Source organism: Colius striatus, chromosome 11, assembly GCF_028858725.1.
Source record: "Colius striatus isolate bColStr4 chromosome 11, bColStr4.1.hap1, whole genome shotgun sequence".
Taxonomy (NCBI): Eukaryota; Metazoa; Chordata; class Aves; order Coliiformes; family Coliidae; genus Colius; species Colius striatus.
In genome coordinates, this window is record NC_084769.1 from 165,095 (window position 1) to 193,083 (window position 27,989).

At 62.2% G+C, this 27,989-nt stretch overlaps 1 protein-coding gene across 1 annotated transcript; it reads left to right on the forward strand.

Annotated features, from left to right (window-relative positions):
• The first annotated feature begins 12,274 nt into the window (after positions 1 to 12,274).
• LOC133626379 (leucine-rich repeat-containing protein 14-like) lies at positions 12,275 to 27,957 on the forward strand. Its single transcript, XM_062005143.1, is given in 7 exon segments — positions 12,275 to 12,293; positions 15,379 to 15,458; positions 15,542 to 15,678; positions 16,149 to 16,233; positions 26,044 to 26,325; positions 26,327 to 26,442; positions 27,319 to 27,957. Coding segments are annotated over 7 exon segments (1,251 nt in total). The 3' UTR covers positions 27,851 to 27,957.
• The last annotated feature ends 32 nt before the right edge of the window (positions 27,958 to 27,989 follow it).

A 27,989-nucleotide genomic window follows, 5' to 3' on the forward strand; every position in this document is an offset into this window, starting at 1 on the left:
ATGAGACTGGGATGGGACCCCAGGGGTGGGATGCGACCCCAGGGGTGGGACCCCAAGGGTGGGATGGGACCCTGAGGTTGGAATGGGACCCCAGGGGTGGGATTTCAGGGGTGGGATGGGACTCCAGGTTTGGGATGGGACTGGATGGAACCCCAGGGTTGGGATGAGTCCCCAGGGGTGGGATGGGATGGGACCCCAGGATTGGGATGGGACTGGATGGGTCCCCAGGGGTGGGATGGGATGGGACCCCAGGGGTGGGATGAGTCCCCAGGAGTGGGATGGGACCCCAGGGGTGGGATGCGACCTCAGGGGTGGGATGGGATCCCAGGGTTGGGATGGGACTGGATGGGACCCCAGGGTTGGGATGGGATGGGACCCTAGGGGTGGGATGAGTCCCCAAAGGTGGGATGGGATGGGACCCCAGGGGTGGGATAGGACCCCAGGGGTGGGATGGGATGGGACTGGATTGGACCCCAGGGTTGGGATGGGTCCCCAGGGGTTGGATGGGATGGGACCCCAGGGGTGGGATGGGATGGGATCCCAGGGGTGGGATGGGATGGGATGGGACTGGATGGGACCCTAGGGTTGGGATGGGATGGGACCCCAGGGGTGGGATGGGATAGGATTGGGATGGGACTCCAGGGGTGGGATGAGACTGGATGGGACCCCAGGGGTGGGATGCGACCCCAGGGGTGGGACCCCAAGGGTGGGATGGGACCCTGAGGTTGGAATGGGACCCCAGGGGTGGGACTTCAGGGGTGGGATGAGACCCCAGGGGTGGGATGGGACTGGATGGGACCCCTGGGGTGGGATGGGACTGGATCGGACACCAGGGTTGGATAGTTCCCCAGGGGTGGGATGAGTCCCCAGGGGTGGGATGAGTCTTCAGGGGTGGGATGGAATGGGACCCCAGGGGTGGGATGGGATTGGATTGGACCCCAGGGTTGGGATGGGACCCCAGGGGTGGGATGGGATGGGACCCCAGGGTTGGGATGGGACCCCAGGTGTGGGATGGGATGGGACCCCAGGTGTGGGATGGGATGGGTACCCAGGGGTGGGATGGGATGGGACCCCAGGTGTGGGATGGAATAGGATGGGATGGGACTGGATGGAACCCTAGGGTTGGGATGGGATGGGACCTGGATTGGGACTCCAGGGGTGGGATGAGACTGGGATGGGACCCCAGGGGTGGGATGCGACCCCAGGTGTGGGAGCCAGGGGTGGGATGGGACCCGGAGGTTGGGATGGGACCCCAGGGATGGGAACTTAGGGGTGGGATGGGACTGGATGGGTCCCCAGGGGTGGGATGGGATGGGACCCCAGGGGTGGGATGCGACCTCACGGGTGGGATGGGATCCCAGGGTTGGGATGGGACTGGATGGGACCCCAGGGTTGGGATGGGATGGGACCCCAGGAGTGGGATGGGAACTGGATCGGTCCCCAGGGGTGGGATGGGATGGGACCTCAGGGGTGGGATGGGATCCCAGGGTTGGGATGGGACTGGATGGGACCCCAGGATTGGGATGGGATGGGACCCCAGGGGTGGGATGGGTTCCCAGGCATGGGATGAGTCCCCAGGGGTGGGATGAGTCCCCAATGGTGTGATGGGATAGGACCCCAGGGGTGTGATGGGACCTCAGGGTTGGGATGGGACCCCAGGGGTGGGATGGGATGGGTCCCCAGGGGTGGGATGGGACCCCAGAGGTTGGATGGGACCCCAGGTGTGGGATCGGACCCCAGGGGTGGGATGGGATGGGACCCCAGGGGTGGGATGGGATGGGATGGGACTGGATGGGACCCTAGGGATGGGATGAGAGTGGGATGGGACCCCAGGGGTGGGATGTGACCCCAGGGGTGGGACCCCAAGGGTGGGATGGGACCCTGAGGTTCGAATGGGACCCCAGGGATGGGATGGGACTGGATGGTACTCCAGGGGTGGGATGAGTCCCCAGGAGTGGGATGGGATGGGACCCCAAGGGTGGGATGCGACCTCAGAGGTGGGATGGGATCCCAGGGTTGGGATGGGACTGGATGGGATCCCAGGGTTGGGATGGGACCCTAGGGGTGGGATGAGTCCCCAGGGGTGGGATGGGATGGGACCCCAAGGGTGGGATGGGACCCCAGGGGTGGGATGGGATGGGACTGGATGGGACCCCAGGGTTGGGATGGGTCCCCAGGGGTGGGATTGGACCCCAGGGGTGGGATTGGACCCCAGGGGTGGGATGGGACTGGATGGGACCCCAGGGTTGGGATGGGATGATACCCCAGGGGTGGGATGGGATAGGACTGGGATGGGACTCCAGGGGTGGATTGAGACTAGGATGGGACCCCAAGGGTGGGATGCGACCACAGGGGTGGGATGGGATGTGACCCCAGGGTTGGGATGGGATGGGAACCCAGGGGTGGGATGGGATGTGACCCCAAGGGTGGGATGAGTCCCCAGGGGTGGGATGGGAGGGGACCGCAGGGGTGGGATGCGACCTCAGAGGTGGGATGAGACCCCAGGGTTGAGATGGGATGGGACCCCAGGGGTGGGATGGGACCCCAGGGGTGGGATTGGATGGGACCCCAGGGTTGGGATGGGACCCCAGGGTTGTGGTGGGATGGGATGGGAACCCAGGGGTGTGGTGGGATGGGATGGGAACCCAGGGGTGTGGTGGGATGGGATGGGAACCCAGGGGTGGGATGAGTATCCAGGGGTGGGGTGGGATGGGACCCCAGGGGTGGGATGGGACCCCAGGGGTGGGATGGGACCCAATGGTTGGGGTGGGATGGAATGGGACCCCAGGGGTGGGATGAGTCCCCAGGGGTGGGATGGAATGGGATGGGATGGGACTGGATGGGACCCTAGGGTTGGGATGGGATAGGATCCCAGGGGTGGGACCTCAGGGGTGGGATGGGATGGGATAGGACTGGGATGGGACTCCAGGGGTGGGATGAGACTGGGATGGGACCCTCATTGTTCCTGTGCCCACACTGTGATCCTCACCATCCCTGTGCCCACACTGTGTCTCACACCATCCCTGTGCCCACAGCGTGTCCCCTCATTGTCACTGTGCCCACACCGTGTCCCACACCATCCTTGTACCGACATCGTGTCCCACACCATCGCTGTGCCCACACCTTGTCCCACACCATCCTTATGCCCACACCATGTCCGACACCATCCCTGTGCCCACACCGTGTCCCCTCATTGTCCCTGTGCCCACAGTGTGCCCTCACCATCCCTGTGCCCACACCGTGTCCCCTCATTGTCCCTGTGCCCACAGTGTGCCCTCACCATCCCTGTACCCACACCATGTCCCACACCATCCCTATGACCACACTGTGCCCCTCCCAATCCATGTGCCCACACTGTGGCCCCCCACCATCCCTGTGCCCGGACACCATGTCCCCTCACCATCCCTGTACCCACACCGTGTCCCCTCATTGTCCCTGTGCCCACACCGTGTCCCCCCACCTTACCTATGCCCACACTGTGTCCCCTCACTATCAATGTGCCCACACCATGACCCATAACATCCCTGTGCCGACACCATGTCCCTCACCATCCCTGTGCCCACACTGTGCCCCCACACTGTCCCTATGCCCACACAATGTCCCCTCATTGTCCATGTACAGTGTCCCACACCATCCCTGTGCCCACACCGTGCTCCACACCATCCCTATGCCCATACCATGTCCCCTCACCGTCCCCTTCTCCGCTCACCACCCCCGTGTCCCCGCACCTGCCCCACGCCCCGTCACCACCCCCTTGTCCGCTCACCACTCCCTTGTCCCCTCAACCTCCCCTTCTCCCCTCACCATCCCCATCTCCCCTCACCAGTCCCATGTCCCCTCACCATCCCCTTCTCCGCTCACCATCCCCGTGTCCATTCACCATACCATTCTCCCCTCACTACTCCCTTGTACCCTCACCATCCCAGTGTCCCCTCACCAGCCCCGTGGCCCCTCACCTGCCCCATGTCCCCTCACCACCCCCTTTTCCCCTCAACCTCCCCTTCTCCCCTCACCATGCCCGTCTCCCCTCACCATCCCCATGTCCCCTCACCATCCCCGTCTCCCCTCACCATCCCCTTATCCCCTCACCCCACCCGTGTCCCCTCACCATACCCTTGTCCCCTCACCAGCCCCGTGTCCCCTCCACAACGCCTTGTACCCTGACCCGCCCATGTCCCCTCACCACCCCCGTGTCCCCTCACCATCCCCTTCTCCCCTCACCACCCCGGTATCCCCTCATCATCCCTTTCTTCCCTCACCACGCCCTTGTCCCCTCACCAGCCCCGTGTCCCCTCACAATCCCCGTGTCCCCTCAACATGCCCTTATCCCCTCACCACCCCCATGTCCTCTCATCTTCCCCTTCTCCCCTCACCACCCCCGTGTCCCCTCACCAGCCGCATGTCCCCTCACCCCCCCCGTGTACCATCACCATCCCTGTGCTCACACTGTGCCCCTCACCACCCCCTTCTCCCCTCACCATCCTCGTGTCCCCCCCCATCGTGTCCGCAGCCCCCCGTCGCCCCCCATCATGCCATGCCTGTGCCCTCAAACAATCCTGAAGCTGCTGGTGACGGGCTCGGCGCCCTCTCGCACGCGGGTGCTGATGCCCATCCTGCAGTACCCGCTGTACTCGGCCACCATCGCCGAGCTGGGGGCCGTGCAGCTCGGCTACTACCTGGACGACGAACGCTGCTGGGCACTGGCGCTGAGTGAGCTGCGGCGGGCGCTGGCCGAGGGCCGCCGGCACTGCTGCCCACGGGTGCTGTGCATCATCAACCCTGGCAACCCCACCGGTACCCTGCGGCACCAAGGGCTGGGACGGGACCCCAGGGGTGGGATGGGATGGGATGGTACTGGATGGGACACCAGGGTTGGGATGGGATGGGACCCTACGGATGGAACCCCAGGGGTGGGATGGGACCCTGAGGTGGGGATGGGACCCCAGGGATGGGACTTCAGGGGTGGGATGGGACCCCAGGGTTGGGATGGGACTGGATGGGACGGGTTGGGACCCCAGGGGTGGGATGGGATGGGTCCCCAGGGGTGGGATGGGATGGGACCCCAGGGGTGGGATGAGTTCCCAGAGGTGGGATGGGATGGGACCCCAGGGTTGGGATGGGACCTCAGGCGTTGGATGGGACTGGAAGGGACCCCAGGGTTGGGATGGGACCCCAGGGGTGGGATGGGACCCCAGGGGTGGGATGGGACCCCAGGGGTGGGATGGGATGGGACCCCAGGGGTGGGATGGGATGGGACTGGCTGGGACGCCAGGGTTGGGATGGGATGGGACTCCAGGGTTGGGATGGGATGGGACCCCAGGGGTGGAACTTCAGGGGTGGGATGGGACTCCAGGGTTGGGATGGGACTCCAGGTTTGAGATGGGACCCCAGGGGTGGGATGGGATGGGAGTGGATGGGACCCAGGGGTGGGATGGGATGGGACCCCAGGGGTGGGATGGGATGGGACTGGATGGGACCCCAGGGTTGGAATGGGACCCCGAGGGGTGGGATGTGATGGGACCCCAGGGCTGGGATGGGACCCCAGGGGTGGGATGGGACCCCAGGGGTGGGATGGGATGGGACTGGATGGGACGGGATGGGACCCCAGGGGTGGGATGGGACCCCAGGGGTGGGATGGGATGGGACCCCAGGGGTGAGATGGGATGGGACTGGATGGGACGGGATGGGACCCCAGGGGTGGGATGGGACCCCAGGGGTGGGATGGGACTGCGTGGGACCCCAGGGGTGGGATGGGACCTCAGGGGTGGAACCCCAGGGGTGGGATGGGACCCTAGGTTGGGATGGGACCCCAGGGATGGGACTTCAGTGGTGGGATGTGACTCCAGGGTTGGGATGGGACCCCAGGGGTGGGATGGGACCCCAGGGGTGGGATGGGATGCGACCAAAGGGGTGGGATGGGATGCGACCAAAGGGGTGGGATGGGATGCCAGGAGTGGGATGGGATGGGACCCCAGGGTTCGGATGGGACCCCAGGGGTGGGACCTCAGGAGTGGAATGGGATAGGACTGGGATGGGAATCCAGGGGTGGGATGAGACTGGGATGGGACCCCAGGGGTGGGATGAGTCCCCAGGGGTGGGATGGGAGGGGATGGGATGGGACCCCAGGGGTGGGATGGGAGGGGACCCCAGTGGTGGGATGGGACCGCAGGGGTGAGATGGGATGGGACCCCAGGGGTGGGATGGGACCCTAGGGCTTGGACCTCAGGAGTGGGATGGGATAGGACTGGGATGGGAATTCAGAGGTGGGATGAGACTGGGATGCGACCCCAGGGGTGGGACGGGACCCTGAGGTTTGATGGGACCCCAGGGATAGGACTTCAGGGGTGGGATGGGTCTCCAGGGTTGGGATGGGATGGGACCCCAGGGGTGGGATGGGATGGGATTGGATGGGACTGGATGGGACCCCAGGGTTCGGATGGGACCCCAGGGGTGGGATGGGAGGGGATGGAATAGGACCCCAGGGGTGGGATGGGAGGGAACCCTAAGGGAGGGATAGGATGGATGGGATGGGATCCCACGGGTGGGATGGGACCTCAGGGATGGGATGAGACCCCAAGGGTGGGATGGGATGGGACCCCAGGGGTGGGATGGGATGGGACTGGCTGGGACCCCAGGGTTGGGTGGGACCCCAGGGGTGGGATGGGACCCCAGGGGTGGGATGGGATGGGACCCCAGGGGTGGGATGGGATGGGACTGGATGGGACCCCAGGGGTGGGATGGCATGGGACCCTAGGGGTGGGATGGGATGTGATGGGACCCCAGGGCTGGGAGGAGTCCCCAGGGGTGGGATGGGATGTGATGGGACCCCAGGGTTGGGATGAGTCCCCAGGGGTGGGATGGGATGGGATTGGATGGGACTGGATGGGACCCCAGGGCTGGGATGGGACCCCAGGGGTGGGATGGGATGGGACCCCAGGGGTGGGATGGGATGGGATGGGAATGGATGGGACCCCAGGCTTGGGATGGGACCCCAGATGTGGGATGCGTCTCCAGTGGTGGGATGGGACCCCAGGGGTGGGATGGGATGGGACCTCAGGGGTGGGATGGGATGGGACCTCAGGGGTGGGATGGGACCCCAGGGGTGGGACCTGAGGAGTGGGATCGGATAGGACTGGGATGGGAATCCAGGGGTGGGATGAGACTGGGATGGGACCCCAGGGGTGGGATGCGACCCCAGGGGTGGGATGGGACCCTAGGTTGGGTTGGGACCCCAGGGATAGGACTTCAGGGGTGGGATGGGTCTCCAGGGTTGGGATGGGACCCCAGGGGTGGGATGGGATGTGATGGGACCCCAGGGATGGGATGGGATGGGACCCCAGGGGTGGGATGGGATGGGACCCCAGGGGTGGGATGGGAGGGGATGGAATGGGACCCCAGGGGTGGGATGGGAGGGGACCCTAGGGATGGGATGGGATGGATGGGATGGGATCCCACGGGTGGGATGGGACCTCAGGGATCGGATGGGACCCCAGGGGTGTGGTGGGATGGGACTGGCTGGGACCCCAGGGTTGGGATGGGACCCCGAGGGGTGGGATGTGATGGGACCCCAGGGCTGGGATGGGACCCCAGGGGTGGGATGGGATGGGAGTGGATGGGACCCAGGGTTGGGATGGGACCCCAGGGGTGGGATGGGATGGGAGTGGATGGGACCCAGGGTTGGGATGGGACCCCAGGGGTGGGACCTCAGGAGTGGGATAGGATAGGACTGGAATGGGAATCCAGGGGTGGGATGAGACTGGGATGGGACCCCAGGGGTGGGATGCGACCCCAGGGGTGGGACAGGACCCTAGGTTGGGATGGGACCCCAGGGATAGGACTTCAGGGATGGGATGGGTCTCCAGGGTTGGGATGGGATGGGACCCCAGGGGTGGGATGGGATGGGACCCCAGGGGTGGGATGGGATGGGACTGGCTGGGACCCAAGGGTTGGGAGGGGATGGGACCCTAGGGGTGGGATGGGATGTGATGGGAAACCAGGGGTGGGAAGGGATGAGTCCCCAGGGGTGGGATGGGACCCCAGGGGTGGGATGGGACCCCAGGGGTGGGATGGGACTGGATGGGATCCCAGGGGTGGGATGAGTCCCCAGGGGTGGGATGGGATGGGACCCCAGGGCTGGGATGGGATGGGACCCCAGGGCTGGGATGAGTCCCCAGGGGTGGGATGGGATGTGATGGGACCCCAGGGCTGGGATGAGTCCCCAGGGGTGGGATGGGATGGGACCCCAGGGGTGGGATGGCATGGGACTGGATGGGACCCCAGGGTTGGAATGAGTCCCCAGGGGTGGGATGGAACCCCAGGTTTGGGATGGGATGGGACTGGTTGGGACCCCAGGGGTGGGATGGGACCCCAGGGGTGGGATGGGATGGGACCCTATGGATGGGATGGGGCCTCAGGGGTGGGATGGGATGGGACCCTAGGGATGGGATGGGGCCTCAGGGGTGGGATGGGGCCCCAGGTTTGGGATGGGACTGGTTGGGACCCCAGGGGTGGGATGGGATGGGACCCCAGGGGTGGGGTGGGATGCGACCTCAGGGGTGGGATGGGATGGGACCCCAGGGGTGGGATGGGATGGGACTGGCTGGGACCCCAGGGTTGGGATCGGACCCCAGGGGTGGGATCGGTTGGGACCCTAGGGGTGGGATGGAATGGGACTGGATGGGAAATCAGGGGTGGGATGGGATGGGACCCCAGGGGTGGGATGGGATGGGATGGGATGGGACCCCAGGGCTGGGATGAGTCCCCAGGGGTGGGATGGGATGGGACCCCAGGGGTGGGATGGGATGTGATGGGTCCCCAGGGGTGGGATGGCATGGGACTGGATGGGACCCCAGGGTTGGGATGAGTCCCCAGGGGTGGGATTGGATGGGATGGGGCCCCAGGGGTGGGATGGGGCGCCAGGGGTGGGATGGGGCGCCAGGGGTGGGATGGGATGGGACTGGTTGGGACCCCAGGGGTGGGATGAGTCTCCAGGGGTGGGATGGGACCCCAGGGGTGGGGTGGGATGGGACAGGATAGGATGGGACCCCAGGGGTGGGATGAGTCTCCAGGGGTGGGATGAGTCCCCAGGGGTGGGATGGGACCCCAGGGGTGGGATGGGACCCCAGGGGTGGGATGGGATAGGACTGGGATGGGACTCAAGGGGTGGGATGAGATGGGATCCATCCCATCCCACCCCTAGGGACCCATCCCATGCCATCCCTGGGGTCCCATCCCATCCCACCCCTGGAAACTCATCCCACCCCTGGGGTCCCATCCCATCCCACCCCTGGGGTCCCATCCCACCCCTGGGGTCCCATCCAGTGCCATCTCACCCCTAAGGTCCCATCCGACCCCTGGCGTCCCATCCGGGGATGGAATGCGACCCCAGGGGTGGGACCCCAGGGGTGGGATGGGACCCTGAGGTTTGGATGGGACCCCGAGGATTGAAGTTCAGGGGTGGGATGGGACCCCAGGATTGGAATGGGACTGGATGGGATCCCAGGGGTGGGATGGGGCGCCAGGGGTGGGATGGGACCCCAGGGGTGGGATGGGATGGGACTGGTTGGGACCCCAGGGGTGGGATGGGATGGGACCCCAGGGATGGGATGAGTCTCCAGGGGTGGGAAGGGACCCTAGGTTGGGATGGGACCCCAGGGATAGGACTTCAGGGATGGGATGGGTCTCCAGGGTTGGGATGGGATGGGACCCCAGGGGTGGGATGGGATGGGACTGGATGGGACCCAAGGGTTGGGAGGGGATGGGACCCTAGGGGTGGGATGGGATGTGATGGGACACCAGGGGTGGGATGGGATGAGTCCCCAGGGCTGGGATGGGATGGGACCCCAGGGCTGGGATGGGATGGGACCCCAGGGCTGGGATGGGATGGGATTGGATGGGACTGGATGGGACCCCAGGGGTGGGATGGGACCCCAGGGGTGGGATGGGATGGGACTGCTGGGACCCCAGGGTTGGGATCGGACCCCAGATGTGGGATGCGTCTCCAGTGGTGGGATGGGACCCCAGGGGTGGGATGGGATGGGACCTCAGGGGTGGGATGGGATGGGACCTCAGGGGTGGGATGGGACCCCAGGGGTGGGACCTGAGGAGTGGGATCGGATAGGACTGGGATGGGAATCCAGGGGTGGGATGAGACTGGGATGGGACCCCAGGGGTGGGATGCGACCCCAGGGGTGGGATGGGACCCTAGGTTGGGTTGGGACCCCAGGGATAGGACTTCAGGGGTGGGATGGGTCTCCAGGGTTGGGATGGGACCCCAGGGGTGGGATGGGATGTGATGGGACCCCAGGGATGGGATGGGATGTGATGGGACCCCAGGGGTGGGATGGGAGGGGATGGAATGGGACCCCAGGGGTGGGATGGGAGGGGACCCTAGGGATGGGATGGGATGGATGGGATGGGATCCCACGGGTGGGATGGGACCTCAGGGATCGGATGGGACCCCAGGGGTGTGGTGGGATGGGACTGGCTGGGACCCCAGGGTTGGGATGGGACCCCGAGGGGTGGGATGTGATGGGACCCCAGGGCTGGGATGGGACCCCAGGGGTGGGATGGGATGGGAGTGGATGGGACCCAGGGTTGGGATGGGACCCCAGGGGTGGGATGGGATGGGAGTGGATGGGACCCAGGGTTGGGATGGGACCCCAGGGGTGGGACCTCAGGAGTGGGATAGGATAGGACTGGAATGGGAATCCAGGGGTGGGATGAGACTGGGATGGGACCCCAGGGGTGGGATGCGACCCCAGGGGTGGGACAGGACCCTAGGTTGGGATGGGACCCCAGGGATAGGACTTCAGGGATGGGATGGGTCTCCAGGGTTGGGATGGGATGGGACCCCAGGGGTGGGATGGGATGGGACCCCAGGGGTGGGATGGGATGGGACTGGCTGGGACCCAAGGGTTGGGAGGGGATGGGACCCTAGGGGTGGGATGGGATGTGATGGGAAACCAGGGGTGGGAAGGGATGAGTCCCCAGGGGTGGGATGGGACCCCAGGGGTGGGATGGGACCCCAGGGGTGGGATGGGACTGGATGGGACCCCAGGGGTGGGATGAGTCCCCAGGGGTGGGATGGGATGGGACCCCAGGGCTGGGATGGGATGGGACCCCAGGGCTGGGATGAGTCCCCAGGGGTGGGATGGGATGTGATGGGACCCCAGGGCTGGGATGAGTCCCCAGGGGTGGGATGGGATGGGACCCCAGGGGTGGGATGGCATGGGACTGGATGGGACCCCAGGGTTGGAATGAGTCCCCAGGGGTGGGATGGAACCCCAGGTTTGGGATGGGATGGGACTGGTTGGGACCCCAGGGGTGGGATGGGACCCCAGGGGTGGGATGGGATGGGACCCTATGGATGGGATGGGGCCTCAGGGGTGGGATGGGGCCCCAGGGGTGGGATGGGATGGGACCCTAGGGATGGGATGGGGCCTCAGGGGTGGGATGGGGCCCCAGGTTTGGGATGGGACTGGTTGGGACCCCAGGGGTGGGATGGGACCCCAGGGGTGGGGTGGGATGCGACCTCAGGGGTGGGATGGGATGGGACTGGCTGGGACCCCAGGGTTGGGATCGGACCCCAGGGGTGGGATCGGTTGGGACCCTAGGGGTGGGATGGAATGGGACTGGATGGGAAATCAGGGGTGGGATGGGATGGGACCCCAGGGGTGGGATGGGATGGGATGGGATGGGACCCCAGGGCTGGGATGAGTCCCCAGGGGTGGGATGGGATGGGACCCCAGGGGTGGGATGGGATGTGATGGGTCCCCAGGGGTGGGATGGCATGGGACTGGATGGGACCCCAGGGTTGGGATGAGTCCCCAGGGGTGGGATTGGATGGGATGGGGCCCCAGGGGTGGGATGGGGCGCCAGGGGTGGGATGGGGCGCCAGGGGTGGGATGGGATGGGACTGGTTGGGACCCCAGGGGTGGGATGAGTCTCCAGGGGTGGGATGGGACCCCAGGGGTGGGGTGGGATGGGACCCCAGGGGTGGGATGAGTCTCCAGGGGTGGGATGAGTCCCCAGGGGTGGGATGGGACCCCAGGGGTGGGATGGGACCCCAGGGGTGGGATGGGATAGGACTGGGATGGGACTCAAGGGGTGGGATGAGATGGGATCCATCCCATCCCACCCCTGGAAACTCATCCCACCCCTGGGGTCCCATCCCATCCCACCCCTGGGGTCCCATCCCATCCCACCCCTGGGGTCCCATCCAGTGCCATCTCACCCCTAAGGTCCCATCCGACCCCTGGCGTCCCATCCGGGGATGGAATGCGACCCCAGGGGTGGGACCCCAGGGGTGGGATGGGACCCTGAGGTTTGGATGGGACCCCGAGGATTGAAGTTCAGGGGTGGGATGGGACCCCAGGATTGGAATGGGACTGGATGGGATCCCAGGGGTGGGATGGGGCGCCAGGGGTGGGATGGGACCCCAGGGGTGGGATGGGATGGGACTGGTTGGGACCCCAGGGGTGGGATGGGATGGGACCCCAGGGATGGGATGAGTCTCCAGGGGTGGGATGGGACTCCAGGGGTGGGATGGGATGGGACCCCAGGGGTGGGATGGCATGGGACCCTAGGGGTGGGATGGGATGTGATGGGACCCCAGGGCTGGGAGGAGTCCCCAGGGGTGGGATGGGATGTGATGGGACCCCAGGGTTGGGATGAGTCCCCAGGGGTGGGATGGGACTCCAGGGGTGGGATGGGATGGGACCCTAGGGATGGGATGGGGCCTCAGGGGTGGAATGGGGCCCGAGGGGTGGGATGGGATGGGACCCCAGGTTTGGGATGGGATGGGACCCCAGGGGTGGGATGGGAACCCAGGGGTGGGATGGGACCCCAGGGGTGGAGTGGGATGGGACCCCAGGGGTGGGATTGGTCCGTAGGGGTGGGATGGGACTCCAGGGGTTGGATGGAATGGGATGGGATGGTACTGGATTGGACCCCAGGGTTGGGATAGGATGGGAACCCAGGGGTGGGATTGGATGGGATGGGACCCCAGGGGTGGGATGAGTCCCCAAGGGTGGGATGGGATGGGACCCAAGGGGTGGGATGGGATGGAATGGGATGGGACTGGATGGGACCCCAGGGGTGGGATGGGACCCCAGGGGTGGGACCTCAGGGGTGGGATGGGATAGGACTGGGATGGGACCCCAGGGGTGGGATGTGACCACAGGGCTGGGACCCCAGGGGTGGGATTGGACCCTGAGGTTTGGATGGGACCCCAAGGATTGGAGTTCAGGGGTGGGATGGGACCCCAGGATTGGGATGGGACTGGATGGGATCCCAGGGGTGGGATGGGATGGCATGCGACCCCAGTGGTGGGATGGGATGGGACCACAGGGATGGGATGAGTCCCCAGGGGTGGGATGGGACCCCAGGGGTGGGATGGGATGGGACCCTAGGGATGGGATGGGGCCTCAGGGGTGGGATGGGGCCCCAGGGGTGGGATGGGGCCCCAGGGGTGGGATGGGATGGGACCCCAGGGTTGGGATGGGTTGGGACTGGTTGGGACCCCAGGGGTGGGATGGGATGGGAACCCAGGGATGGGATGGGACCCCAGGGGTGGGGTGGGATGCAACCCCAGGGGTGGGGTGGGATGGGAACCCAGGGATGGGATGGGACCCCAGGGGTGGGATGGGATGGGACCCCAGGGGTGGGGTGGGATGCGACCCCAGGGGTGGGACGGGACCCTAGGTTGGGATGGGACCCCAGGGATAGGACTTCAGGGATGGGATGGGTCTCCAGGGTTGGGATGGGATGGGACCCCAGGGGTGGGATGGGATGGGACTGGATGGGACCCAAGGGTTGGGAGGGGATGGGACCCTAGTGGTGGGATGGGATGTGATGGGACACCAGGGGTGGGATGGGATGAGTCCCCAGGGCTGGGATGGGATGGGACCCCAGGGCTGGGATGGGATGGGACCCCAGGGCTGGGATGGGATGGGATTGGATGGGACTGGATGGGACCCCAGGGGTGGGATGGGACCCCAGGGGTGGGATGGGATGGGACTGCTGGGACCCCAGGGTTGGGATCGGACCCCAGGGGTGGGATGGGATGGGACCCCAGGGGTGGGATGGGATGGGACTGCTGGGACCCCAGGGTTGGGATCGGACCCCAGGGGTGGGATGGGATGGGACCCCAGGGTTGGGATGGGATGTGATGGGTCCCCAGGGGTGGGATGGGATGGGACTGGATGGGACCCCAGGGTTGGGATGAGTCCCCAGGGGTGGGATGGGATGGGATCCCAGGGGTGGGATGGGGCGCCAGGGGTGGGATGGGACCCCAGGTTTGGGATGGGATGGGACTGGTTGGGACCCCAGGGGTGGGATGGGATGGGACCACAGGGATGGGATGAGTCTCCAGGGGTGGGATGGGACCCCAGGGGTGGGGTGGGATGGGATGGGACAGGATGGGATGGGACCCCAGGGGTGGGATGGGACCCCAGGGGTGGGACGGGATAGGACTGGGATGGGACTCCAGGGGTGGGATGAGACTGGGATGGGACACCAGGGGTGGGATGCGTCCCCAGGGGTGGAACTCCAGGAGTGTGATGGGACCCTGAGGTTGGGATGGGACCCCAGGGATGGGACTTCAGGGGTGGGATGGGATGGGACCCCAGGGATGGGATGGGACTCCAGGGATGGGATGGGACCCTGAGGTTAGGATGGGACCCCAGGGATGGGATGGGATGGGACTGGGATGGGACCCCAGGGGTGGGATTGGACCCCAGGGGTGGGATATCAGGGATGGGATGGGATCCTGGGACTGGGATGGGACCCTGGGGATAGGACCCTGGGGCTGGGATGGGACCCTGAGGTTGGGATGGGACTTCTGGTACCAGGGCTGTGAGCTCCCAGTGCCCTCCCAGTCCCATTCTGAGACCCCCAGTGCTTTACTGGTCCTACTAAGACCTCCAAAACATACCCAAGAACTGGGTTGAGACCCTCCAAAAGCCATAGGAAGTGGGACTGAGTCCCCTCAAATCCATCAGGAGTGGGGTGAAGGCCCCAAAACCCATCAGGAGCAGGGGCTAAGCCCCCCCAAACCCATCAGGAGTGGGGATGACTCTCCTCCCAAATCTATAGGGAGGCAGTTTGGGTCCCCCAAACCTATCAGGAGAGGGGGTCTAAGCCCCCCCATACCCATGGGAAACTAGACTGAGTCCCCTAAAACCCATCAGGAGTGGGGCTGAGCCCATACCCCAAACCCATAGGGAGCAAGACTGGGCCCCCAAACCTATCAGGAAAAGGGATTGAGCCCCCCAAAACCCATCAGGAGCAGGACTGGGCCCCCCAAACCCATGGTGGGAGTGGGACTGGACCCCCCCACTCCGCTATGCCAACCTCCCCCCTTCTCCCCCCTCCCAGGGCAGGTCCAGAGCCGTCAGTGCATTGAGGCCGTCATCAAATTCGCCTTCGAGGAGAGGCTCTTCCTCATGGCTGACGAGGTGAGTGGGACCCTCAGACTCGGGGGGTATGTGAGGTGGACCCCAACATCTAGGTAACCCCACCAGTTTCCCCCCTCCTCCAGGTGTACCAGGACAACGTGTATGCTGAGGGTTCGGCCTTCCACTCCTTCAGGAAGGTGCTGACAGAGATGGGGCCGCCCTACCTGGACTCGGTGGAACTCACCTCCTTCCACTCCATCTCCAAAGGCTTCACGGGCGAGTGAGTGACCTCCCACGGCCAGCCCCACCCCAAGGTGGCCACCACAGGTCCTGGGGAGCCACAGAGTGGGGATGAGGATGGTGGAACCCCATGGGCCTCAAGGGTGGTGATGGAAAGAGGCTGGAGGTCCCGTGGGGTTGGGATGGTGATGCCATGGTCCTCTGGAGCCTATGGGATGGGGATGGTGATGCCATGGTCCTGTGGAGCCCACGGGGTGGGGATGGTGATGCCATGGTTCTGTGGAGCCCACGGGGTGGGGATGGTGATGCCATGGTCCTGTGGAGCCCACGGGGTGGGGATGGTGATGCCATGGTCCTGTGGAGCCTATGGGATGGGGATGGTGATGCACAAAGGGGCCCCGTGGGGATGTTTATTAGGGTGGTTCTGACGACAGGGAGCCTCCAGGGGCATCTGATGTCAGAGGGTCCTGGTGCCAGGGGGGAAACTCCTCACCTTGTCCCCCTTAAAAGCCCCTCATGGCTCGGGGTGGACAGTGTAGACCTCGACCTCACAGAGAGTGAACTGCTCCTCCCGGCCCAGGATAGTGACGGTGACGTAGCGGCCGCGGAGGCCGTGGCAGCAGATGGTGCTGAGCGACCCAGGACTGGCATCTGTGATGATGCCACAGCTGCAGGGAGCAAACCACAGAATCATTTGAGTTAGAAAAGCCCTTTGAGCTGCTGGAGCCCAGCCCTGAGCCCTCACCCTGCCACGGCCACCACTGACCCACAGCCCTCAGCACCTCAGCTCCAGGGCTTTGGGGTCCCTCCAGGGCTGGGCACTCCCCCAGCTCCCGGGCAGCCTGGCACAGGGGCTGACACCCCTCTCAGGGAAACAGTTCTGCCTCAGCTCCAGCCTCAGCCTCCCCTGGGGCACCCTGAGCCCCTTTCCTCTTGGCCTGTCACTCACTAGCTGGGAGCAGAGACCGACCTCCAGCTCACTGCAGCCTCCTGGTAGAGATTTCACCACCAAAACCCCAATATTCTATCTTTTTGTCCAAACACCACCACAAAAACACTACTTTTTTTCCCTCAAATCACCTCCCCAATTTTCCCCTCAGAACTCCACCAAAATCCCACTTTTTCCCCCTTAAAACTCCACCAAACCCCAACATTTCCCTTCAAAACTCACAAAAAGCTCACTTTTCCCCTCAAAACTACACCAAAGCCCAACTTTTTCATCAGAACCCCACCAAAGCACCACTTTTCCCCTCAACACTCCACAAAAACCCATCTTCCCCTCAGAACCCCAACAAAAACCCACCTTTGCCCTCAAATATCCACCAACCCCCCACTTTTTCACTCCAAAATCCACTAAAAGCACACTTGTCATCTGAAAACACCAACAAAACTCCACTTTTCCCCTCAAAGCTCCCCCAAAATCCCACTGGTGCCTCAGAACCCCACCAATCTGCATCTTTTCCAACTCAGCAGAACTCCAACGTCCCTCTTTTCTCCTTAAAACTCTACAAAAAAACCTTTTTCTCCTCAGAATCCCACAAAAAACGCACTTTTGCCCTCAAAAACCCACCAAATCTCCACTTTTTCACTCCAAGGTCCACTAAAGCCACACTTTTCCCCTCAACACTCCACCAAAACTCCACTTTTCATCTGAAAACTCCACCTCCCGGAGCCGCGCAGGGACCGCAGCGTCTGGGGCTCAGATCGAACTTCCCGCTGCCGCCGCCCTTCAGCCAATAAGAAGGGAGGAAGCGATGACAGACACGGCGGCAGCCAATGGGCGGGCGAGGATGGCAGGCGGCACCTAGTAACGACGCCGGGCCCGCCTTGCGTGGTGAAACTCTCGCTCTGATTGGCGGAGGGGCGGTGCCGGGGTGCAGTGCCAATGCCTGGAAGCGCGGCCGTGAGGGGCCCGGCGGGAGCGGGGCGGCGGGCGGGAGGTGAGCTGAGGGGTCCCCGGGGACTGGGGGGCGTGAGGGCAGCTGAGGGGTCCCCGGAGACTGGGGGGCGTGAGGGCAGCTGAGGGGTCCCCGGGGACTGGGGGGCGTGAGGGCAGCTGAGGGGTCCCCGGGGACTGGGGGCGTGAGGGCAGCTGAAGGGTCCCCGGGGACTGGGGGGCGTGAGGGCAGCTGAGGGGTCCCCCGGGATTGGGGGCGTGAGGGGAGCTGAGGGGTCCCCGGGAATTGTGGGGGGCGTGAGGGCAGCTGAGGGGGACCCCGGGGATTGGGGGGCGTGAGGGGAGCTGAGGGGGACCCCGGGGATTGGGGGGGCGTGAGGGCAGCTGAGGGGGGCCTCAGGGATTGGGGGGCGTGTGGGCAGCTGAAGGGGACCCCGGAGATTGGGGGGGCGTGAGGGCAGCCAAAACTCCACTTTTCATCTGAAAACTCCACCAAAACTGCATTTTTCATCTTAAAACCCCACCAAAACCCCACTTTTCCCCTTAAAACTCCACAAAAACTCATTTTCCTTTCAGTGGACCACCAAACCCTCTCTTTTTCCCTCAGAACCACAAGACACCCCGCTTTTGCCCCAAATATCCACCAAACCCACACCTTACCACTCCAAAGTCCACAAAATCCCACATTTGCCCTTAAAAATACACCAAACCCACACTTTTAATCTAAAAACCCCACCAAAACTCCACTTTTCCCCTCAAAGCTCCTCCAAAATCCCACTTGTTCCTCTTAAGTCCACCAAATCCTCACTTTTCTTCTCAAACCTCCACTTTTCCACTTAAAACTCCACCAAAAAAATCCATTTTCCCCCTCAGAATCCCATCAAAAATCCACTTTCGCCCTCAAAAACCCATTGAACAGCCAATTTTAACTCCAAGCTCCACCAAAACCCCACTTTTTCCCTCAACACTCCACCAAAACTTCACTTTCCCCCTCAAAGTTCCTCCTAATTCCCACTTGTTCCTCAGAAGTCCACAAATCCCCCACTTTTGCCCTCAAAACTCTGCCAAAACCCAGTTTTCCTCTCAAGACTACACCACAATCCCACTTTCTCCCCACAACACCATCAAAACCCAATTCTTTCCTCTCAGAATCTCACCAAAACCCCACTTTTGCCCTCAACACTCCACCAGAACCTTACTTTTCCCCTTAAAACCCCACAAAAACTCATTTTCACCTCAGATCCACACCGAAAACCTACTTTTACTCTCAAAAATTCATCAAATCCCCACTTTTTCACTCCAAACTCCAGTAAAACCCACTGTTCTTCTCAACACTCCACAAAAAACCCCACTTTTCATCTGAAAACTCCACCAAAACTCCACTTTTCCCCTCAGAACCCCATCAAAAACCCACTTTCGCCCTCAAAACCCCACCGAACCTCCACTTTTCAACTCCAGACTCCACCAAGCCCGCACTTTTCCCCTCAGAACCCCACCAATCTCCACTGTTCCCCCTCACCAGACAACCAACCCCACTCTTTTCTCCTTAAAACTCCACCAAAACCCATTTTTCCCCTCAGAACCACACCAAAAACCTACTTTTACCCTCAAAAATCCACCAAATCGCCACTTTTTCACTCCAAACTCCACTAAAACCCCTTTTCCCCTCAACACTCCACCAAAACCCTCACTTTTTCATTCCAAACTCCAGTAAAACCCACTGTTCTTCTCAACACTCCACAAAAAAAACCCACTTTTCCCCTCAACACTCCACCAAAACTCCACTTTTCCCCTCAGAACCCCATCAAAACCCCACTTTCACCCTCAAAACCCCACCGAACCTCCACCTTTCCACTCCAGACTCCACCAAGCCCGCACTTTTCCCCTCAGAACCCCACCAATCTCCACTGTTCCCCCTCACCAGACAACCAACCCCACTCTTTTCTCCTTAAAGCTCTACAAAAACCTTTATTCCCCTCAGAACCCCACAGTAAAACACTTTTCCCCTCAAAACCCCACCAAACCCCCACTTTTCCCCTCAAAACTCCAGTAAAACCCACTGTTGCCCTCAAAACTCTGCCAAAATCCATTTTTCCCCTCAGAACCGCATCAAAAACTTACTTTTACCCTCAAAAATCCTCCAAATCGCCACTTGTTCACTCAGAACTCCACTAAAACCCCTTTTCTTCTCAACACTCCACAAAACCCCCACTTTTCCCCTCACAGCTCCACTCAAATCCCACTTGTATCTCAGAAATCCACCAAACCCCCACTTTTCCCCTCAACACTCCACCAAAACCCCACTTTTCCCCTCCAAGCTCCTCCCAATTCCCACTTGCTCCTCAGAAATTCACAAAACCCCTCACTTTTCCTCTCAAAACTCCACCTTTCCCCTCAGAACCCCATTAAAACCCCACTTTGCCCCGCCGCCCCTCCCCATCCCCGCCCCCGCAGCGGGCACCTGGCCGGGCTTCCTCCGCTGCTCCCGGACAAAAGCCGCTTCCCAGCTCTTCAGCAGGGCCTTGACCTCCCGCTGCCGCTCCATGGCGTGCGGAGCGGGGCCGTTCCCCGGCCCGGGGCGATCCGAGACCTCCCGGAGCCGCGCAGGGACCGCAGCGTCTGGGGCTCAGATCGAACTTCCCGCTGCCGCCGCCCTTCAGCCAATAAGAAGGGAGGAAGCGATGACAGACACGGCGGCAGCCAATGGGCGGGCGAGGATGGCAGGCGGCACCTAGTAACGACGCCGGGCCCGCCTTCCGTGGTGAAACTCTCGCTCTGATTGGCGGAGGGGCGGTGCCGGGGTGCAGTGCGCATGCCTGGAAGCGCGGCCGTGAGGGGCCCGGCGGGAGCGGGGCGGCGGGCGGGAGGTGAGCTGAGGGGTCCCCGGGGACTGGGGGGCGTGAGGGCAGCTGAGGGGTCCCCGGGGACTGGGGGCGGGAGGTGAGCTGAGGGGTCCCCGGGGATTGGGGGGGCGTGAGGGCAGCTGAGGGGTCCCCGGGGATTGGGGGGCGTGAGGGCAGCTGAAGGGGATCCCGGAGATTGGGGGGCGTGAGGGCAGCTGAGGGGTCCCCGAGGACTGGGGGGCGTGAGGGCAGCTGAGGGGTCCCCGGGGATTGTGGGGGGTGAGGGCAGCTGAGGGGGGCCTCAGGGATTGGGGGAGTGTGAGGGCAGCTGAGGGGGATCCCGGGGATTGGGGGGGCGTGAGGGCAGCTGAGGGGGGCCTCAGGGATTGGGGGGGGTGTGGGCAGCTGAAGGGGACCCCGGAGATTGGGGGGGCGTGAGGGCAGCCAAAACTCCACTTTTCATCTGAAAACTCCACCAAAACTGCATTTTTCATCTTAAAACCCCACCAAAACCCCACTTTTCCCCTTAAAACTCCACAAAAACTCATTTTCCTTTCAGTGGACCACCAAACCCTCTCTTTTTCCCTCAGAACCACAAGACACCCCGCTTTTGCCCCAAATATCCACCAAACCCACACCTTACCACTCCAAAGTCCACAAAATCCCACATTTGCCCTTAAAAATACACCAAACCCACACTTTTAATCTAAAAACCCCACCAAAACTCCACTTTTCCCCTCAAAGCTCCTCCAAAATCCCACTTGTTCCTCTTAAGTCCACCAAATCCCCACTTTTCTTCTCAAACCTCCACTTTTCCACTTAAAACTCCACCAAAAAATCCATTTTCCCCCTCAGAATCCCATCAAAAATCCACTTTCGCCCTCAAAAACCCATTGAACAGCCAATTTTAACTCCAAGCTCCACCAAAACCCCACTTTTTCCCTCAACACTCCACCAAAACTTCACTTTCCCCCTCAAAGTTCCTCCTAATTCCCACTTGTTCCTCAGAAGTCCACAAATCCCCCACTTTTGCCCTCAAAACTCTGCCAAAACCCAGTTTTCCTCTCAAGACTACACCACAATCCCACTTTCTCCCCACAACACCATCAAAACCCAATTCTTTCCTCTCAGAATCTCACCAAAACCCCACTTTTGCCCTCAACACTCCACCAGAACCTTACTTTTCCCCTTAAAACCCCACAAAAACTCATTTTCACCTCAGATCCACACCGAAAACCTACTTTTACTCTCAAAAATTCATCAAATCCCCACTTTTTCACTCCAAACTCCAGTAAAACCCACTGTTCTTCTCAACACTCCACAAAAAACCCCACTTTTCATCTGAAAACTCCACCAAAACTCCACTTTTCCCCTCAGAACCCCATCAAAAACCCAATTTCGCCCTCAAAACCCCACCAAACCTCCACTTTTCCACTCCAGACTCCACCAAGCCTGCACTTTTCCCCTCAGAACCCCACCAATCTCCACTGTTCCCCCTCAGCAGACCACCAATCCCACTCTTTTCTCCTTAAAACTCTACAAAAAACCCATTTTCCCCTCAAAACCCCACCAAAACCCCACTTTTACCCTCAAAAACCCACCAACCCCCCACTTTTTCACTCCAAGCTCTACCAAAACCCCACTTTTTCCCTCAACACTCCACCAAAACTCCACTTTTCATCTGAAAACTCCACCAAAACCTCATTTATACCCTCAAAGCTCCTCCAAATTCCCACTTGTTCCTCAGAAGTCCACAAACCCTCCACTTTTGCCCTCAAAACTCTGCCAAAATCCATTTTTCCCCTCAGAACCACATCAAAAACTTACTTTTACCCTCAAAAATCCTCCAAATCGCCACTTGTTCACTCAGAACTCCACTAAAACCCCTTTTCTTCTCAACACTCCACAAAACCCCCACTTTTCCCCTCAGAGCTCCACTCAAATCGCACTTGTATCTCAGAAATCCACCAAACCCCTACTTTTCCCCTCAACACTCCACCAAAACCCCACTTTTCCCCTCCAAGCTCCTCCCAATTCCCACTTGTTCCTCAGAAATTCACAAACTCCCCTCTTTTCCTCTCAAAACTCCACCAAAACTCCACTTTTCCCCTCAGAACCCCATCAAAAACCCACTTTCGCCCTCAAAACCCCACCGAACCTCCACTTTTCAACTCCAGACTCCACCAAGCCCGCACTTTTCCCCTCAGAACCCCACCAATCTCCACTGTTCCCCCTCACCAGACAACCAACCCCACTCTTTTCTCCTTAAAACTCCACCAAAACCCATTTTTCCCCTCAGAACCACACCAAAAACCTACTTTTACCCTCAAAAATCCACCAAATCGCCACTTTTTCACTCCAAACTCCACTAAAACCCCTTTTCCCCTCAACACTCCACCAAAACCCTCACTTTTTCATTCCAAACTCCAGTAAAACCCACTGTTCTTCTCAACACTCCACAAAAAAAACCCACTTTTCCCCTCAACACTCCACCAAAACTCCACTTTTCCCCTCAGAACCCCATCAAAACCCCACTTTCACCCTCAAAACCCCACCGAACCTCCACCTTTCCACTCCAGACTCCACCAAGCCCGCACTTTTCCCCTCAGAACCCCACCAATCTCCACTGTTCCCCCTCACCAGACAACCAACCCCACTCTTTTCTCCTTAAAGCTCTACAAAAACCTTTATTCCCCTCAGAACCCCACAGTAAAACACTTTTCCCCTCAAAACTCCACCAAACCCCCACTTTTCCCCTCAAAACTCCAGTAAAACCCACTGTTGCCCTCAAAACTCTGCCAAAACCCATTTTTCCCCTCAGAACCGCATCAAAAACTTACTTTTACCCTCAAAAATCCTCCAAATCGCCACTTGTTCACTCAGAACTCCACTAAAACCCCTTTTCTTCTCAACACTCCACAAAACCCCCACTTTTCCCCTCAGAGCTCCACTCAAATCCCACTTGTATCTCAGAAATCCACCAAACCCCCACTTTTCCCCTCAACACTCCACCAAAACCCCACTTTTCCCCTCCAAGCTCCTCCCAATTCCCACTTGCTCCTCAGAAATTCACAAAACCCCTCACTTTTCCTCTCAAAACTCCACCTTTCCCCTCAGAACCCCATTAAAACCCCACTTTGCCCCGCCGCCCCTCCCCATCCCCGCCCCCCGCAGCGGGCACCTGGCCGGGCTTCCTCCGCTGCTCCCGGACAAAAGCCGCTTCCCAGCTCTTCAGCAGGGCCTTGACCTCCCGCTGCCGCTCCATGGCGTGCGGAGCGGGGCCGTTCCCCGGCCCGGGGCGATCCGAGACCTCCCGGAGCCGCGCAGGGACCGCAGCGTCTGGGGCTCAGACCGAACTTCCCGCTGCCGCCGCCCTTCAGCCAATAAGAAGGGAGGAAGCGATGACAGACACGGCGGCAGCCAATGGGCGGGCGAGGATGGCAGGCGGCACCTAGTAACGACGCCGGGCCCGCCTTCCGTGGTGAAACTCTCGCTCTGATTGGCGGAGGGGCGGTGCCGGGGTGCAGTGCCAATGCCTGGAAGCGCGGCCGTGAGGGGCCCGGCGGGAGCGGGGCGGCGGGCGGGAGGTGAGCTGAGGGGTCCCCGGGGACTGGGGGGCGTGAGGGCAGCTGAGGGGTCCCCGGGGACTGGGGGCGGGAGGTGAGCTGAGGGGTCCCCGGGGACTGGGGGGCGTGAGGGCAGCTGAGGGGTCCCGGGGGACTGGGGGCGGGAGGTGAGCTGAGGGGTCCCCGGGGACTGGGGGGCGTGAGGGCAGCTGAGGGGTCCCCGGGGACTGGGGGGCGTGAGGGCAGCTGAGGGGTCCCCCGGGATTGGGGGCGTGAGGGGAGCTGAGGGGTCCCCGGGGACTGGGGGGCGTGAGGGCAGCTGAGGGGTCCCCCGGGATTGTGGGGGGTGAGGGCAGCTGAGGGGGATCCCGGGGATTGGGGGCGTGAGGGCAGCTGAGGGGGATCCCGGGGATTGGGGGCGTGAGGGCAGCTGAGGGGGACCCCGGGGATTGTGGGGAGTGAGGGCAGCTGAGGGGTCCCCGGGGATTGGGGGGGCGTGAGGGGAGCTGAGGGGTCCCCGGGGACTGGGGGCGTGAGGGCAGCTGAGGGGGATCCCGGGGATTGGGGGGCGTGAGGGCAGCTGAGGGGGGCCTCGGGGATTGGGGGGCGTGAGGGCAGCTGAAGGGGTCCCCAGGGACTGGGGGATTGAGGGCAGATGAAGGGGGCCCCGGGGATTGGGGGGGGTGAGGGCAGCTGAAGGGGACCCTGGGGATCGAGGGGGGGTGAGGGCAGCTGAGGGGGGTCGAGGGGTGTGAGGGCAGCACAGGGGGGCCCAGGGAGGGAAGGGGGGTGTTGGAGATCCTGCTGTAGGCTTCCTTTATGGGGTGCTGGGGGTACCCCTCATTAAGAGGGGTCCTGCCCTGGAGTTCCCTATTGATGGGGAGCTGGGTTAGGAGTGCTATAGGGTGCCCTATTAATGGGGGATAGGGTTAGGAGTGCTATGGGAGGTCCTATTGAGAGAGGGCTGGGTTAGGGGTACCCTATTGATGAGGTGCAGATCTAGGGGTGCTGTGGGGTGCCCTATTGATGGGGGGCTGGATTAGAGGTGCTATAGGATGCCCTATAGATAAAGAGCTGGGTTAGGGGTGCTCTAAGATGCCCTATTGATGGGGTCTGGGTTAGGGGTGCTATAGGATGCCCTATTGATGGGGTCTGGGTTAGGGGTGCTCTAAGATGCCCTATTGATGGGGTCTGGGTTAGGGGTGCTATAGGATGCCCTATTGATGGGGGCTGGCTTAGGGGTGCTATAGGATGCCCTATAGATAGAGGGCTGGGTTAGGGGTGCTATAGGATGCCCTATTGATGGGGTCTGGGTTAGGGGTGCTATAGGATGCCCTATTGATGGGGGCTGGGTTAGGGGTGCTCTAAGATGCCCTATTGATGGGGTCTGGGTTAGGGGTGCTACAGGATGCCCTATTGATGGGGGCTGGCTTAGGGGTGCTATAGGATGCCCTATTGATGGGGGCTGGCTTAGGGGTGCTATAGCATGCCGTATTGATGGGGGCTGGCTTAGGGGTGCTATAGGATGCCCTATAGATAGAGGGCTGGGTTAGGGGTGCTATAGGATGCCCTATTGATGGGGTCTGGGTTAGGGGTGCTACAGGATGCCCTATTGATGGGGTCTGGGTTAGGGGTGCTATAGGATGCCCTATTGATGGGGGCTGGCTTAGGGGTGCTATAGGATGCCCTATTGATGGGGGCTGGCTTAGGGGTGCTATAGGATGCCCTATTGATGGGGTCTGGGTTAGGGGTGCTATAGGATGCCCTATTGATGGGGGCTGGCTTAGGGGTGCTATAGGATGCCCTATTGATGGGGGCTGGCTTAGGGGTGCTATAGGATGCCCTATTGATGGGGGCTGGGTTAGGGGTGCTATAGGATGCCCTATTGATGGGGGCTGGCTTAGGGGTGCTATAGGATGCCCTATTGATGGGGGCTGGCTTAGGGGTGCTATAGGATGCCCTATTGATGGGGGCTGGGTTAGGGGTGCTATAGGATGCCCTATTGATGGGGGCTGGCTTAGGGGTGCTATAGGATGCCCTATTGATGGGGGCTGGCTTAGGGGTGCTATAGGATGCCCTATTGATGGGGGCTGGCTTAGGGGTGCCCTATTGCTACGCGCCTATTGCTGCGCGCCGCCCTCCGCTCGCCCTGCGCCCCCCTGCGCCTGCTCTGCCGCGACTTCCACGCCGAGGAGCTCTCCGTCTCCACCGTCGTCTCCCTGCTGGACTCCCTGGAGCCTGCCGCCGTCCGCAGAGTTGTTTCACGCTTCAACAACCTGGGGCTGGCGGGGCTGTGCGCAGTGCTGCCTCACCTCGGCCGCTTCCCCGCGCTGCGCAGCCTCAAGCTGCCCTACAGCAACGTGGACGTGCGCCGCACGGCCCCCGGGCACGGACGCCGGCATCCGCTGCTTGGCCGCTCACCTCCGGGCCCTGCCTGCCCTCAAGGAACTCGATTTGTACTCCTCCAGGCTTTCTGGGAGACTCAGGCAGCTCCTGGGGTAAGCTGCCCGCTGGGGGAGGGACTCCAAAACCTTCACACGCTGCAGCGGGAGGGAATGTGTGTGTGTGGGGGGGGGTGGCATTGGGGTATCACCCACACCCTGTGGGGGCAGATTTAAGAGGGGCTGGAGTCCAACAGTAGCTCTGCACTACCTCAGGGGTTGGTCTCAGGGGGTTTTGGGGACAGGGTTTGGAAGGTTTGGCATTTGCCCTGTGAGCAAAGATTTAAGAGGGGATGGAGTCCCACAGCAGCTCTGCCTCAGCTCAGGGGGCTGGTCTCAGGGGGTTTTGGGGGGGCTCAGGGTGTTTTGGGGGGAAGGTTTGGAAGGTTTGGCATTTGCCCCTTGGGCAAAGATTTAAGAGGGGATGGAGTCCCACAGCAGCTCTGCCTCGGCTCAGGGGAGGCATAAAAGAGGGGTTTGGGGTGCCTGAAGATGTTTTGGGCAGCCTCAGGGTGTTTTGGGGTTGGGGTTTGGCATTGGGGAACTGTCTACACCCTGTGGGCAAAGATTTAAGAGGGGATGGAGTCCCACAGCAGCTCTGCCTTGGCTCAGGGGGTTTTAGGGGAGTTGCCCAGTTTGGCACTGTGCAACTGTCTACACTTATGAGGAGATGGAGTCCCAGAGCAGCTCTGCCCCAGCTCAGGGGTCTGGTCTCAGGAGCTTTGGGGATACCTCACGGGGGTTGGGGGAGACTTTGAGGGAGCTGAGGGATTTTGGGGGATCCTGGGGGTGGAATTTGGGCAGCCTCAGGGTTTTAGGGGTCTGTGGCTGGTTTGGGGAGGGCCTCAGGGGATTTGGAGGTGGGGGAGCCTCGTGGTGGTTTGGGGGTGCTTTGGGGGTTCCCCACTCTGCCACCCCACCCTGTCCTCCCAGCGAGCTGCAGACTCCCCTGGAGAGTCTGGCGCTGGCCTTCTGCTGCCTGCTCCCCTCCGACCTCATCTTCCTGTCCTCGAGCCTCCACGCGCCCTCCCTGCTCCAGCTGGACCTGAGCGGCCACAACCTCACGTCCCCCAGCCTCCTGCAACCCTTGCGGACGCTGCTGGAAGCCGCTTCGTGCTCGCTGCTGCAGCTGGAGCTGCTGGAGTGTCAGCTGGGGGACACGGAGCTGGAGCTGCTGCTGCCGGCGCTGCGCCGCTGCCGCCGCCTGCGCTGCCTCGGTCTCCTCGGCACCCCCCTGAGCGCGGCGGCGCTGGGCGGCCTGGCCCGGCCCTGCGCGGCCCTGCCCGACCTGCGCCTCGTGGGCTACTCGCAGCCGCCGCGGGGCTCCGGCCACCACACCCCCACGCAGGGGGAGGAGGGTTTCCCGGCGGAGCTGTGCCGGCTGCTGGCGAGCGCGGGTAGAGCAGACGCCGTGTGGGCGACCAGCCTCCAGCGCTACGGAGCCATCGACTACTTCAGCTTGTAGCATCCCCCCCCCAGGGAAGCTTCACCTCGGGGCGCTGTGCCGGGCTCTGGGCTGTGCCACTCGGTTATGGTGAGTTCATTAAAGCCAACCCCACCTTGCCCGATTAACCCAAGTCCTCCTGGGATGCTTGGCAGGAGGA